The following is a 13,919-nucleotide window of genomic DNA, read 5'->3' on the forward strand; positions in this document are numbered from 1 at the left end:
AGCCACTTTCTTTCTTCATGGCCATGGCTGGGCCTGGTTGAAGGCTCTAGGGGCAGTCCATGCCCTCGCATGTCAGGGGGAAACGACTGAACACAGAGGGAGTCTGGTAAGACTCAAGAAGGAAAGCCAAGACTTTTCTCAAGTGAAAACTGCTAGATCTAGAGGGGAGTTCAGGTTAGGCACCAACAGATACAGGTGTAAATGAATGGAACCAGAACAGAAAAAATAAGTAGAACAAACTTTATTTGAAAAAGTCCTTGAGATTTAGGAGAAGACAATGGCAAAGTCAAGGATAACACAAACTTTACTTCTGGGTGCCACAGTGATCTAGGGATAAAATGAGATGGGGTGGGGATGGGAAGGTGGGTGGGTGATTCAACACTGTTTTCGCTTCAGAAAGTCAAGGAGCCTGGATCACAGCCAGAACATCATGGTTTTGATTACAGATTCTTTACGAAGCTGTTTACCTGTGGGAGAGAAAAACCAAAAGTGAAATTTCACATTTCCAATAGACTATTCAATAATCACCCACATCGCCTATGTAGCTAAGACCATGGGGTTTTTGTGAAGATGGGGAAATAGGCATGGAGAGGAAATGGGACCTGCTCAGGGTCAGAGACTAGCAAGTGGCAGAGCTGGGGACGGAATCAAGAAGCCTCCTTTCTCTAGTTCTAGAACACCTCAGAGGAGGTTAGCTGGGCAGCACAAGATACAAGTCAATCATTATTTAACAATTATCACCCACTTTAGGGAACAGGGATTATATTTGTAACTTGTCCAAGATCCCCTATGCTTTGAGTGTGAAATGCAATTTGAGGTGCAAAGCACAAGACCCAATATATTGAAGTTTGAAGCAAAGACCAGAAAGAAAAAAGTAAAATAATGGAAAACCAGTTAAAAGCAGGAGTCACTGTCCTTTCTACCTTTCTCATGAGTTCCTCTTGTTTGGTTACTTCTTCTGAAAAATCGTCGTTGACATCCAACACCAGTACTGGAATGTTCAGCAGAGCCTCCGAGTGGAGCCTATGAGAAGTGTGAACATTTAGGGGACAGAAAGGAGGAAAGAAACTTGAACCATGCTTCACATAGTCACACAGTCTTAGTAATCCAGAGAACAAATCTAAACTCATGTGACTTCACAATGAAACTGCATGTAAAAAGCATTAAAAAACGAGAGAGAGAAGAATTCACTAAGGTTGGCTGGAAAGAGGATGGTTGAGATTTGTCGTTAGTCTTGAGGTGGATACTGAAGGTCAGCGTTCTAAGCATTTTAAGTGGACAACATGCCAAGCCTGAAGGGGAGGGAAAGACGAAACCAGGAATGTCAACTTAGTAAAACTGACAATTTCTCCAAAATTTTTCAGCCCTTCACCTTGTGCCAACTATCACCATCATCAATCACGATGGTCAACCTAGAGAAACATTAAACAGGAAAAAAAAGCTGGAGAAACACAACCTAAAAAAGTCCCTTGGAATTTATAGATTATACCCAATATTAAACTTCTGAGTTGGAAAATGCTTGACATCTCCAATCACTTCCAGTACATTCTGAGCCTTTTTTGGGGCTGATTGTTGAACTTGTTTTTTAACAACTGGCTATAGGGAGGCAGGAATCCATCTGACACTGCTCTTTTCCCCACTTACTTGGTTGTCTTGTGAACAAGCCAGGCTTCGTGCTGACCATGAAGCTGCTCGAGATAAGCCAACTCAATTTCTTTCTCTTCTGCCCTGGCCCTCTGGTGTAGTCTCTTCAAACAAACCTAAAAGACATTCCCCAAGCCCAGTTGAGCTTATTTGCTCTTTCAGTCATTACAGTGCAGTCTTGGGAGGCTCCCAGAACAACCTGTGATCTATCCTGGCCACTACAAGCCATGCCTTTGCTTCACTGTCTTGTTTTCTTATCCAGTTAAAGGAAATAATCCACTGGCTCCATCACTCTCTCTGCCTTAAAACTGCTCCTCCTCTGGAGTATCGTAAGCTGGTTAATGGCAAACATCATCCACCCAGGCACCCAAGCCAAGGATGGAATTACTCTTTTTCCTCCTCCCAACCATGTCCAAGAAGCCACTAAGTTCTCTTAGTAATCTCTCTCTCCTTGCCACTCCTCTCAGCCGCGCCTGGTCGGATCCTCATCATCTCTCAACTGGACTCTGGCAAGAGCTTGCTAACCGACTCTGCCTCCTGGAGGTGGTGAAGTGTAGTGGAAAGAACTTTGCAGTCACAAAGTCCAGGATTAAAACCCCGTCTTCACCTTGTACTACCTGTGCAATCTTTGTGGGTCTCCATTTCCTCAACCCCACCCATCCCTGTGAGGATCACTGAGATAAGGCATGTCAGGCTCCAGGCAAAAGCTCTCCTCTCCCTCCAATCTGTCCCCTTCAATCCAATATAACTGGATCACAGCAATATAATTGTGTTACTTTCCTTGCTTAAAATACTTCTCAGGTTCCTTACTGTCTGTGGCCATTCTTTTCAAATTGGGATACTTATAAGCCCAGGGATCAAGGAAATATGGGTAGCATCATCTTTACAAAATGGTAAGTAACCAAACACTCTGGAGCAGAATGCAAAATGTGCATGGATAAAAATTCAACAAAGGCGGCAAAGAAAAGTGAGGCTGACACTAACTCTCCTTCCCTTCCCCCTTTCTCAGGGTGTGCATTATTCTATTTTGCCCTCAGCTAGTTTTGAAGCACACTGGCTCAGAGAATGTCTTCTGCCACACAAGGCCAATCCAGGAGCCTGGCTACCCCTCCTACTTCTCCAATCTTCACCTTCCTTGGCTCTACCCTTGGGCTTGGTGCTTTAGCCTAATTTGACCTCCCGCCTGCAGGACAGGTCAAGCTCTTTCACACCTCAACATTTTTGCTTCAAATGTTTTCTTTTGTCTGAACTGTCCTTCTTCTCTGCCTGGCAAACATTTCATTACTCAATGTCATCTGTCCTAGGGAGGATGGATGCATTAGCACACTGATGATTTAGGTCTTCCCTCTTTCAAACACTTAAAATACGTAAACTTTCTCACCAAACAGAAACATCTAGGGTCTCTGCTATTTCCCCCTCATCCTACCTTTCTTCAAAGGAACTCATCAAATAAACAAATTTCACATGTAATCTTATGTCCAACTTTTCAAATGGATTAACAGCAACACATCTAACAAGCTAATACTTCTTCTAGCACTTATCCCTTCTCTTCTCTCCCTTTCTCCTGAATCAATACTTGCCCCAAATTTGGATGAGGTCCCTGCCCTCAGAATTTATAATTTAGTTAGACAATAAGTAAGGCAGACATGAAATAGCAAATCCAGGGCAGAACTGTGAAATGTGGATCATAAGTGCAACCGTTCAGGTAAGGGAGGGATCAACGTGGATGCAAGCAGCAGGCAGAGCCCGGTACTCTCAAATCCCCGTGTGTGTAGCTCACACCAGCTTACGGAGCACCACTTGGAGAGCTGGGCACTGCGCTGGGCCCTGGGGAGACACAGACCACCAATGGTATTTCAGAGGAGCCGGACCACAGAGGGAGGCCTGCACAGGCTGCTGAGAGGGCACAATGACGGTGGCCCCCAGGGGGCAGGGCCACAGTCTGCCCTCTTCAGGGCTGAGCACAGGGTCTGACAGAGTAGGTGGTCAGTAAGTATCTGTTCCACATACTCATTCACCGTCTTCATTTCTGATCCAGTCTCTCTATCTCCATTTACCTTTTTCTCCTATTCTCATCTGTCCCATTTCTACTTTCCTTCACTCCAAATCAGCCTCTTTTTCTTTTCCTCTTTCTAGCTCTCTGCCCCTACATCTCCATCTTTACTGCTGACGGCTTCAAGACATTTGCGCCTTGTTCCCCTCCTTCCCCAACCACATACATTTTTCAAACTACACTGACTTCCAGCTACCCAGTTCTCTTCCCCACCATCAACCTATGTTAACCTTTTGTATAATTTCAGAAATATTCTATGCATACACAAATAAACATATATATATTCCTCCCCCCACTTTTTTGCACACAAATATAAGGTGTCCCACAATATACTGTGTTCTGTATCTTCCTTTCTAACTATATGTCTTGGAGATTTTTCCATAAAGGTACAGAAAGGACTTTTACAGTTTTTTTTATGGCTTTTCCTAGTGTGTGGATGAGCATAATATTTTCAGTCAGTCCCTGCTGATGAACACTTGGGTTGTTTCCAATAATTTGCTGTTATAAACAATGCTGCCTTGCCCGGGGGCCGTTTTGCCCAGGTGGGCACACATCTATAGAGTAAATTCCAAGGAATGGAATGAATAGGTCAAAAGGGATGTGCACTTGCTAAGATGTACTGCCAAACTCCTTCCTCAGACATTAACCAACTTACACTCCTACCAGCAAGGCAGCTTCAGAATTTCTAAATGTAGCAAAAGCTATCTAATTTTCCTCTGAGAGAAAAATATTGTCTGAATTAGTGAAAATGAGTATTTCTGAAATGTGGCTTTAATTTTTTTACATCTGCATAAGGGCAGAGCAATTCTTTATACAAAAGCTACACTGCTTGCAAATACTGATGGCTAAGGTCTCCCCTCTTAACATAGACTAATATTTCCCTTATTCCTACTAAATTGGGTAATAGAGCAAACTTTTTCCTCTCCAGAAGTCTAGTAAAGTCATATTTCAAGCACTTGGCATAACTCTTGCTTTACTAATATGGTTACAACAAATTATTATTTTTTTTAAAGTCCTGTGCAAATGCTGCTTATTCTGATCCCTCTTTGGATCAGTTCCTATGGGGAAGACACACCTGAAGGTGAATAGGAAAGAGTGCAGATGCAAACAGCATAGGAGGGACCCTTCAGTTTGGCATCCTCCCTACCCACCCAGGAGAAAGAGCGGCCATTCTGATTGCTCACTCAGTGACAGTAACTTGTCCGTGACTGCTAGGGGGTCTGGTCACTGTGCTGCCCGAGCCCCAAACCCAGGTGCCATGTGTTCTCACACATTCCCTGCTCCCCATCTCCATGCTGCCAGCAGTCCCAGGTGGGCCTGGCTGTTTGAGGCACACTGGCCAGCTGCACTCCCTCTTCCTGGCAGGGAGGGGAAGGGAAGGGACACTCTGAGGCCCAGCCAGTTCTCTTCTGATTTTTTAATTGCCAGTTTGCTTGCTTTTTAGAATTTAGGGGAGAGGAGGTGGAAAGGAGCAGAAGTCCCTCCTTAAGGCCATCTCACATGCTCTCAACTCAGCATTTGCCAGGGCTCTGCAGTGGGGTATTGGGCACATGCACGGCTTTTCACACAGAGATGCTTTAATTTCTATTCTGCTCTTCCCTTGGGTATAGTTACCTCTCAATCTCATAGGTTAGGGATGACTTCAGGGAAGGATATGGCCATTCCTGGGTCTCTGGCTCTAATGCCATCAAAACAGCACTGTTTTAGTTTCCTAACCGCACAAATACCATACAATGGGTTGTTTTAACAACAGGAATTTATTGGTTCACAGTTTCAGAAGCTAGAAGGCTTACTTCCTCTTTGGAGATTAGTTATCTTCTGTCTGGCTGGCAATCTTTGGGGTTCCTTGGCTTTCCCATCACATAGCAATGTCTTCTCCCCTCTCTGGGTTCCACTGACTTCCTCTTTCTTGCTCTTTCCACAGCTTCTTTTTGTATCCAACTTCCTTTGCTTATAAAGTCTTCGGCCACATTGGATCAAGGCCCACCCTCATTCAGTTAGGGCACATCTTAACTAATACAACCTCAAATTTCCTATTTACAAATGGGTTCACACCCACAGGACCAGGGCTTGAGTCGATCCCCAAAAAGCACCAAAATCCCCATTTAATCCCCAAACAAATAAGCTATTATTCTTTTTCTACCACAAAATTGCAACAATCCTTGAACTCCCTTCCTTCTTCTCCAGTAGAAATACCTCAATTAGTTTCTCCAGAAAAGATATAACACACCCCGCCCCCCCCAATAATCATCCCCACCATCCTCATCCCCTTCTTACAAAGTTATTCAGGGTACAGAAAGAAGAAAAGTGAGGAAGGCTTTCCTGCTTTCCTTGCTGGGTCCCAGTATCTATGTTCAACTTCAACTCCAGAAACAAGAGCCTCTGCAGCCAGCCACCCTGTCCCCTCCCAGGAACTAGCCAGGTCCCTTCCTCCGGTGCTCCTCCCCACGTCTTCATGGTACTGAGTGTTTCTGTCTGTTTGTTTTTTTAATGCATTTTTTTTAAACTGAGCTGACTGTTTTGAAGTTCTGTTCCTCTTGGAAAAGGTAAGGTCGGTGCATCTTGATGCTTGGGCCCTCAATCTACTGCTTCTTTCAGCCCAGCCATCCCCCAACTCCCACTGGAAACCTGTCACTTCTTCAGACTCCAAACAAAATCGTCACTCAGTCCAACTCCTCAGTGCTCTCCCTCCTCCTTGGCCCAGGCCAAGAGCCTGCCTGGGGCCCAGGACTTCTCTCTCTCACCTTGAGCCCTACACTCAGCTATTTCATGCCCATCCTCTTTGCGGGGGCCTCTTCTTCCCCTAATCACTGACACCAATCCCCACCCCTAGATTATAATCACCTTCATAATTTGCCTCTTCGGGTCATGCTCCCAGGCAAGGAAGACTACTGAAAGAAGTCACGTGAACGTGACCCAGTGAGTCCATGCACAATTAATGCATCTAACTTCAGCTTGGCCCCTTTCACTGAAGGTTCTCAGCCCTCTGGCCTCACTGAATCTCTAGTTCAGTTTCACCTTGTACCTCAGACCCTATTTACTTCGCTAACACCCTTATTTCTGTGGAATCTCTTTATTTCCTCCCACGATCTAGCTTCTGCCTCACAATCTCTGGAAACTGCTGAAACGAAGGTCCCCAATATCTGGTTTTGGTCGCATTCATGGGCCTTTTCCCCAACTGCAGCCTCCCTGACACGAGGGCCTTCGTTTCAGCCTTCCCACATGTGCGGGGCTAGCTCTGAAGTCCGAGTCAGAGAGTCACAGAATGCAACTTTTACAGTTCATTCTGCCTTACCAGTGACATCCTCAAGGTTCAAAGAGGGGCTATTTAGGGCAGTATCAGGATGAGGTGAAGAAGCCCTCCTTCTCCTCCTCCCCACACCCTATTCAGGAAACCATCAAGACCACCTCAGACCCAATGACCCACTTAGAGCTGAGGCTACTTGTCACAGGCTGCCTGGTCACAGAGTCCAATTTGCAAACCTGGGGGATAAAGATAATGCTCAATTTGTCCCATGTGGTTGCCACATCAGAAGGGACCCTTTCTATGCAGAGTAAGTGGCTTTAGCACCCTGTTGCACAAAGCCTGTGGGAAACAGGGTGCTCCACACTGGAACAGTAGAGTCTTCACGTCTGTTCTCCCTACTCTGTGTAATACCCACTTTCTAATTTCTCCAACCAGAAAATCAGGGGCATGGATAACATCATCTCTTAGCTTTCATATGGCCCTAAAGACTAAGGCTTTAGGTTCTGTGTTACCTGGGGTGTAGCCCGGAGGTAGATGAAGCCGTGTAATCTGAGCCGGCTGGCAAACTCCTGGAGGAGAAAAGAATGCCAGTACTGATAGATATGCCATTCGATGTCACTGAGTGAACCATTTTCAAAAAGATTCTTTGCAAAGATATACCTGGTTGAAATGTAAGTGGGATGAGAGGTAGGGTAGAAAAGAACAGGGAATGGAATAAAAGGGAAAAGAGGGAGGGAAGCAGAAAAATCAATAACCAACTTGTTTCATGTCTGTTCAGACCACTTAACATTTCCAGGACTTCATCAATCTTTGAGAAATCTGGATTTTTAACCCATATCCTCCTCCCTCCTCAACACCAAGATGGGAAATAGTATCTAGACTTTAGAGGCCAAAATCACAACTCTCCAGATGGATTAATTAACTGGAAGAAAAGGGACCCTGGAAGAGAATTATCATTGGTTCCTAACAACTTTTCCTGCTGGAAATCAGTCAGAACATACAGCAAATGGCACATATAAAAGCTAACTTTTCAGATTTCCTAATAATAATGTTAAATAAATATGATTATAGCAAGCCCTCAAACAAAAACCGAGTGACTCCTACTTTAAAGGTGAATTCATTCTAAAGTCACACACCACATTTCACTTATGGACCGAGGGGCTTCTGAGTCTTCGGGCTGTGGGGCCATCCTTTTGTTTAGCTGACAAGTGGAGAAGAAACTGTAGTTAAGTGGGGTCGTCTCTAGGGTTAGAAATGCATTTCCTACTGACTTCAGTGTGACAGAGAAAGCAGACTATCCTTGCTTGCCTCCTCTGCCACTGAGCTTCTAATCTAGATAAAATAAAGCTAAAGCTAAAAATCAAACTAGTTTTGCCTTTTGCTCACTTCCGCAACTAAAGGAGCACCTGGTAAATGGGAAATCAGAGCTAAACAGAAACCATCACTTGGTAAGGGGTAAATTCTGCTTACAAACCCCAGGCATCTTGATACAAAACACAATTTACATCCTAAACAATGAACTCGTTTCTACGGCAACGCTCAGCAACTGGCCTCTTCTGAGAAAATGAAATTCAGAATCCCTGTCTATGAATGGCTCAGTAAATGCAGGCTGCAAGGCTGAGAGTGTGGCGATTAAGAGAATGGGCTCCAGACTCACATTCCTGGATGTGATCCCGGCTCCAGCACTCACTAGCCGTGTCACCTCAAACAAGTCACCTGAACTCTCCCAGCCCATTTCCTCCTCCATAAAAAGAGGTAATAGTAGAACCCAACGCACAGAGCTGTGATGATTCTATATAATACTCATGAAGTGCCTACAACAGCATTTCAGCCACCTTAGTTATTATTATAACTAGCTCTTTGCCAGGCTATGAAGAAGCTCATTTGGGAGCTAGATAAGTAAACTCTCCCAGTCTGGAATGGTTTAGCTAAGGTCTGGTTGAAGGTTAACAAAGAAAAGAGGCAGCTTCTGTAATTCAGGGTCTGAAAAGTGTTATCAGCTTCTTTGTGGGTAACTAGAAGACAAAATTAAGGCCTTGTAAAAAGAAATCAGATAAATATTTGTTAGTATGCCTTATAGAAGGGGGCCTCACTTTTCTTGAGGATGAGTACTTTTTTATTCCTCCAGAGCTGGTGGTGCTGGGGAGAGGGAGTGGAAGGACATGATGTCGGGTGCTAAGGTGGGGCTGGGGTCCACTGCCGTCTGGGTGCAGGGACTGCAGAGACAGAGCTGAAGAATCTGAGGGCCAAGGCCCCTGAAAAAAAAAAAAATCACATGCTATTGTTTCCTCTCACTCAAACAGAAAAGGTTTAGATTTCCTTCACCCCTGTTATCCACTTTCCCAAACAATCCGTGTTTCTCCTTTGGTGCACATATCACATGTGTGAACGTGTGCTCAGTGTCAAGTTCCCTGTTAAGACCAGCTAGCCACGCAGGCAGGAACTGGGTCTGCCTTGTCCACTACTGCAGCCCAAGTGCCAAGCATGGAACCTGCACACAGGGGTGTTCAGTAAATGTATGCTGACAAATAAATGAATGTGTATATTCTTAAAGACGGTAGAGGGTCTAAAGTTCCATCAGGATTAGAATTTGTAGTTAGTTACCCTTCTGTCCAAAAATGCAGCCCTGAAGAAAACACCTAGGATGCTGGAGCTGCCTGTAGTGCAATCAATTCTTACCTTTCCCTTTATTAAGATCCATGTGGCTCCTTCACAAGGTATTCCCACTTAACACATTTCTGCTTAACATTTTTCCCCTAATGGGGTCCCTCACATGCCTGCCTCACTAAGGGGCTAGAAATCAAGACTGATTGTAAATATGTTTCTAAGAAACCCAGGTGGTAACATGTAACTCAGCTTCCTAGTCTCAGAGGCAAGGCTTGGGAAAGGGAGGAAGAAAATAGGTAGTAGGATATTTAGTCATTGAAAAGAACCAACACCTACAGGCTAACCATCTGTAACACACATATTTAGCTTTTTTTTAAAAAGTAGGCTCTCTTGAGGTACATAGAGAAGGCAAGTTAAGACTACAGGCTTTTTTTCTTTACATATTTTCCATAATTTTAGGTAAAGTCAGAAAAATCACATGACATTTACAAGTGTACCCTTTATGTTTTCTTCCAGGAGGCTTTATGCGATAACTAAAAAGGAGAACTAGTTTGTCTAATTTGGAACTAAATGGGTAACCAACAAACTTAGCGTGCTCAAAAGAAAATGGACAAAGAAAACACAGCATTTTCCATTTTAATGGCTCAAAAGCACTTAAGGCAAACCATTATTTTTTTAAAGCATCAATTCACACTGAGAGTTATTCGTAGTCTTAATATTAAAAACAAACAAACAAACAAACAAACAACAAAACCTCAGCAGTGTCCAGATCAAGGACCCCTGACTTTGTCACAGTCTGGTCTCTGTGGCAGAGGACGATGGACCAGCTCTCAGGAACAAATGGGCCAACTTCCTAAGCTAGCTGCTGGCCCATGTTAAAAGTGACTTCACACCTTGCTCCCTTCCCCTGACCTGCAATAGGCACTGGGTGACCATTACAGACTCTGGCCAGTAATAAGTGTGTCACAGAAGGGGTCAAAACGGACTAAATACAAGACAGAACCCAATTTCACAGATGTGCTATTTCATTGAAGAATAAAGAAGCATGAATATATTCCATGTATCATTTTAGGAACACACACTGTAATTCTGTCTGCTTTTTTCCTTCAAGGTGATAACCAACCACTGACTCATTTGGTTTCCTAAAACACATACTGCTACATAAGTACATATTCTGTGCCTTTTAGCATGTAATGGTCATGCTAAGTAGCTACCAGGTTGTCTGTACACCAGAAAAGATTAAGGGAACATAAAGTAATCAGTAGTAATGTGGGAAATGAAACACATTAAGTTTCTGAAGGACATAATTTCTTCTCTTGACATATATGATACCTCTGTGGAATCACAACTCTGGACAATCTATATAGTGCTGTCCTTAAAAAGAAGACAATTTTTCAATGACTATAGTGGTGCAGGGTCTTAGCAAGAGGAGCAAACCATGCAGAGCTGAACACAGGGCTTGTGACTGGTGGGGGCCTTAGCATCTTACCTGTCACTGCACACAGACCTCTCAAAGATTTGGACCGGATCCTTGGCCTCTAAGAGTTTCTGAGAGAAGGGCTCCAGCTGTACTTTCAGGCGGCTCATAAAGGAAAATGTCTGGAATGTGTAGGACCAACGTGCTGGCTCCTGGTACATCATCTCCAGCAAGTTTCCAAGACTTGGAGTAGTGCAGGCCTAGAGGGAAATTACAAAAGAGGAGAATTTCCTAGAAGGTATATTTATTTTCCTATCCCCTCTGGCAGGTTAATAATCAATGACGGAAGCAATTATAAAAATTTCCTTCCACTAAAAACATACAATTACATACCCCAGCTTAATCAAACCACATAATCAAGGAAGAGATTTTCCTACCTTATTGGACTTAAGGAAGATGACATGTCACCTTCAAAATAACAGAGAAGAGCAGAGGAAGAACCATAGATAGAATCAAAACGTTCCCTGATGGATGGTTTGGGAATTCTGGGGATGGAGGGGCCAACAATCAACAACCATCTAAAACTCTACTTTGAATGAAATCTTTCCAATGTAACACAATGTTGTCTCTCTTCTGGGATTTCATCCGGGGCTATTTCTTCATCAAACTTCAATCCAGACAAGAAAGAAACTGCTTACTTGAAAATCCAACCAACCAACCAACCAGCAAACAGGATTCCATTTTTTCATAGAAGGGCTGCAATTTGTTTAAAAAAAAAAAAAAAAAAATCCCTCCTCTTCCACTCTAGAGGCTTTATGACATGCATTTCAGGACCCACTTACTCAGCGTGCACAGATGGGAACATGTGTGGGATACTGAGGAGTCCTGGATTCTTTTCTGAGCTCTGCCACTGACTCAATGCAAAAGTTGAGTTTTGTGCAAACCAATGTTCATAGCAGCATGTATTCACAATAGCCAAACCAACCCAGTGTCCATCGACAGACGAATGGGATAAATAAAATGTGGTATATACATACAATTATTCAGCCATAAAAAAGCCACAATATGGATGAACAAACATCAGGCTGAGTAAAATAAGCCAGTCCCCAAGGGACAGACAGTGTATGATCTCATTGATATGAAATAATTAGAATAAGCACATTCATAGAGTTCGAAATTAGAATACAAGTTACCAGGGGCCAGGGTGGGGGTGAGGATGGGGAATGGTGAATTAATACTTAATTAGTACAGAGTTTCTGTACAGGGTGATGGGAAAGTTTTGGTGATGGATGGTGGTAATGGTAGCACAGCATTGTGAATGTAATTAACACTACTGAGTTGTATACTCGAAAGTGGTAAAAAGGGAAATTTTATGTTGTATATAAGTTATAATAAAAATTAAAAAAAAAAAAACCATAGAGCTGTACAACACAGAATGAACCCTCATGTAAACTATGGGTTATTGTTAATAATTATATAAATATAATGATATTGGTTCATCAACTGTAACAAAGCTACCACATTAATACAAAATATTTGTAATAGGGAAAACTGTGTGTGTGTGAGGGGGAATATGGGAACTCTGTACGGATGGCCATTAAATGGAGTGGGTGCTGCGCTGGCAGACAAGGCTGATGGGGAGCAGGGATGAGGGGGGCTTTATTTCACCAGCGGGCTGTGGACTACCAAAGGGAGACTATTCCTGAACAAAATAACTATACAAGAATCTACACAATTTCTGAAAGAACTCTTCTCAGCTACAGGACAAAATGCAAACATCCCTCCAAACGTATAAACATTTACAGGGAAAATCACTGGTTACAAAAATTGTCAGCAGTTCAAAAGAAGAGAACCAATCTGTGTTCTCGGGACAAGCAATCTCCTGGGAGACAGCTGCAGCTAGAAACAGAAGAAAACAAACAAAAAAATCTCAATGAGATTCAAGAGAGTGCCACATTAATAAAACAAGAACAGGCTGTCATTAAAAAGGAGCAATATGAAAAGAGGAACATTCTTAGAAGTGAAAAAGGCAACTGCCAAAATAAAACACCAATAAAGATAGTAACCGGCACTGATACTGAAGTAAACCTAGTGAATTAGAAGATCCATACAGAATACCGGCTCAAGAAATTCTTCCTAAACTAAGAGGAAAAAAAGAGCAGAAAATTATGAAAGAAATGAAAAGACATGCAGGCTAGAAGGAGATCTAATACACAGTGAAATATAGTGGAATTTTTGGTTTTTATTTCTTTCCTCTGGAAAGATGCATCATGATGTTATGTCACTTGTATTTCAGCTAAGGCAACTAATACAACTTTGTATCAAACAACATTCGCCAAAGAGGCCAAAATGATCTCCTGAAACCTCAAAGTACCCCTGGCTGAGATAAAGCTGCCTAATCATGGAAACGATTTTCCATTCTCACTAGACAAGAGTCGAATACAGAGAGGTGAAGTACCACCCCCAACAAAAAAGAGGGTGCTGTCCCCAAAAACTCTTGCTCATAAGGAGTGTATTACACTCTCCTCAAATCTCACCACGGCTCACTGAGAATCACTGTTCTAATAGAAACATGTGGTGTATCTAGGTATTGTGGGACAGAAAAAAAGTTTAAAACCATGGTATAACAGGAGTTCTAATCAGAGGAAACTGATCAAATGGAAAATGAAGCTAAAATCAAAGAAAAAAATCAAAGGCAATCTTAGAGACATGAGCCTCCATCAGAAAGAAATTCACTGAATACTAGAAAAAAAATTTTATGTATGTCCTGGAGATTATTCCTAGGCAAGCTTCAGCTGAATAGCCCAAATGGCCACAGCAGAATACGCCCAAGTCAACAGTAGTCCCAGAAAACCCTAAAGAATACCCAAGTCCCTATCTGAGACTCTATAAAAGTTGCACTCACTAAGTTTATTCTTTAGAAACTTAAATCATCCAGAGAGCTCCTATGT

At 42.9% G+C, this 13,919-nt stretch overlaps 1 protein-coding gene across 3 annotated transcripts in view; it reads right to left on the reverse strand.

Moving 5' to 3' along the window:
• Nucleotides 1-225: 225 nt before the first annotated feature.
• Nucleotides 226-13,919, reverse strand: part of DGUOK (deoxyguanosine kinase) — a 33,522-nt gene continuing 19,828 nt past the window's right edge. For 2 of the 3 annotated variants that reach the window (XM_037807040.1, XM_037807042.1), the window contains 5 exons: nucleotides 11,041-11,228; nucleotides 7,457-7,604; nucleotides 1,645-1,760; nucleotides 924-1,023; nucleotides 226-467 (listed from right to left, as the gene is read on the reverse strand). In XM_037807040.1, coding sequence (XP_037662968.1) covers nucleotides 441-467; nucleotides 924-1,023; nucleotides 1,645-1,760; nucleotides 7,457-7,604; nucleotides 11,041-11,228 — 579 coding nt within the window. In that variant the 3' untranslated portion in view covers nucleotides 226-440. The remainder of the gene's footprint in view (nucleotides 468-923; nucleotides 1,024-1,644; nucleotides 1,761-7,456; nucleotides 7,605-11,040; nucleotides 11,229-13,919) is intronic. The other variant, XM_037807041.1, reaches the window with a different exon arrangement.

Source organism: Choloepus didactylus, chromosome 17, assembly GCF_015220235.1.
Source record: "Choloepus didactylus isolate mChoDid1 chromosome 17, mChoDid1.pri, whole genome shotgun sequence".
NCBI classification, from domain to species: domain Eukaryota; kingdom Metazoa; phylum Chordata; class Mammalia; order Pilosa; family Megalonychidae; genus Choloepus; species Choloepus didactylus.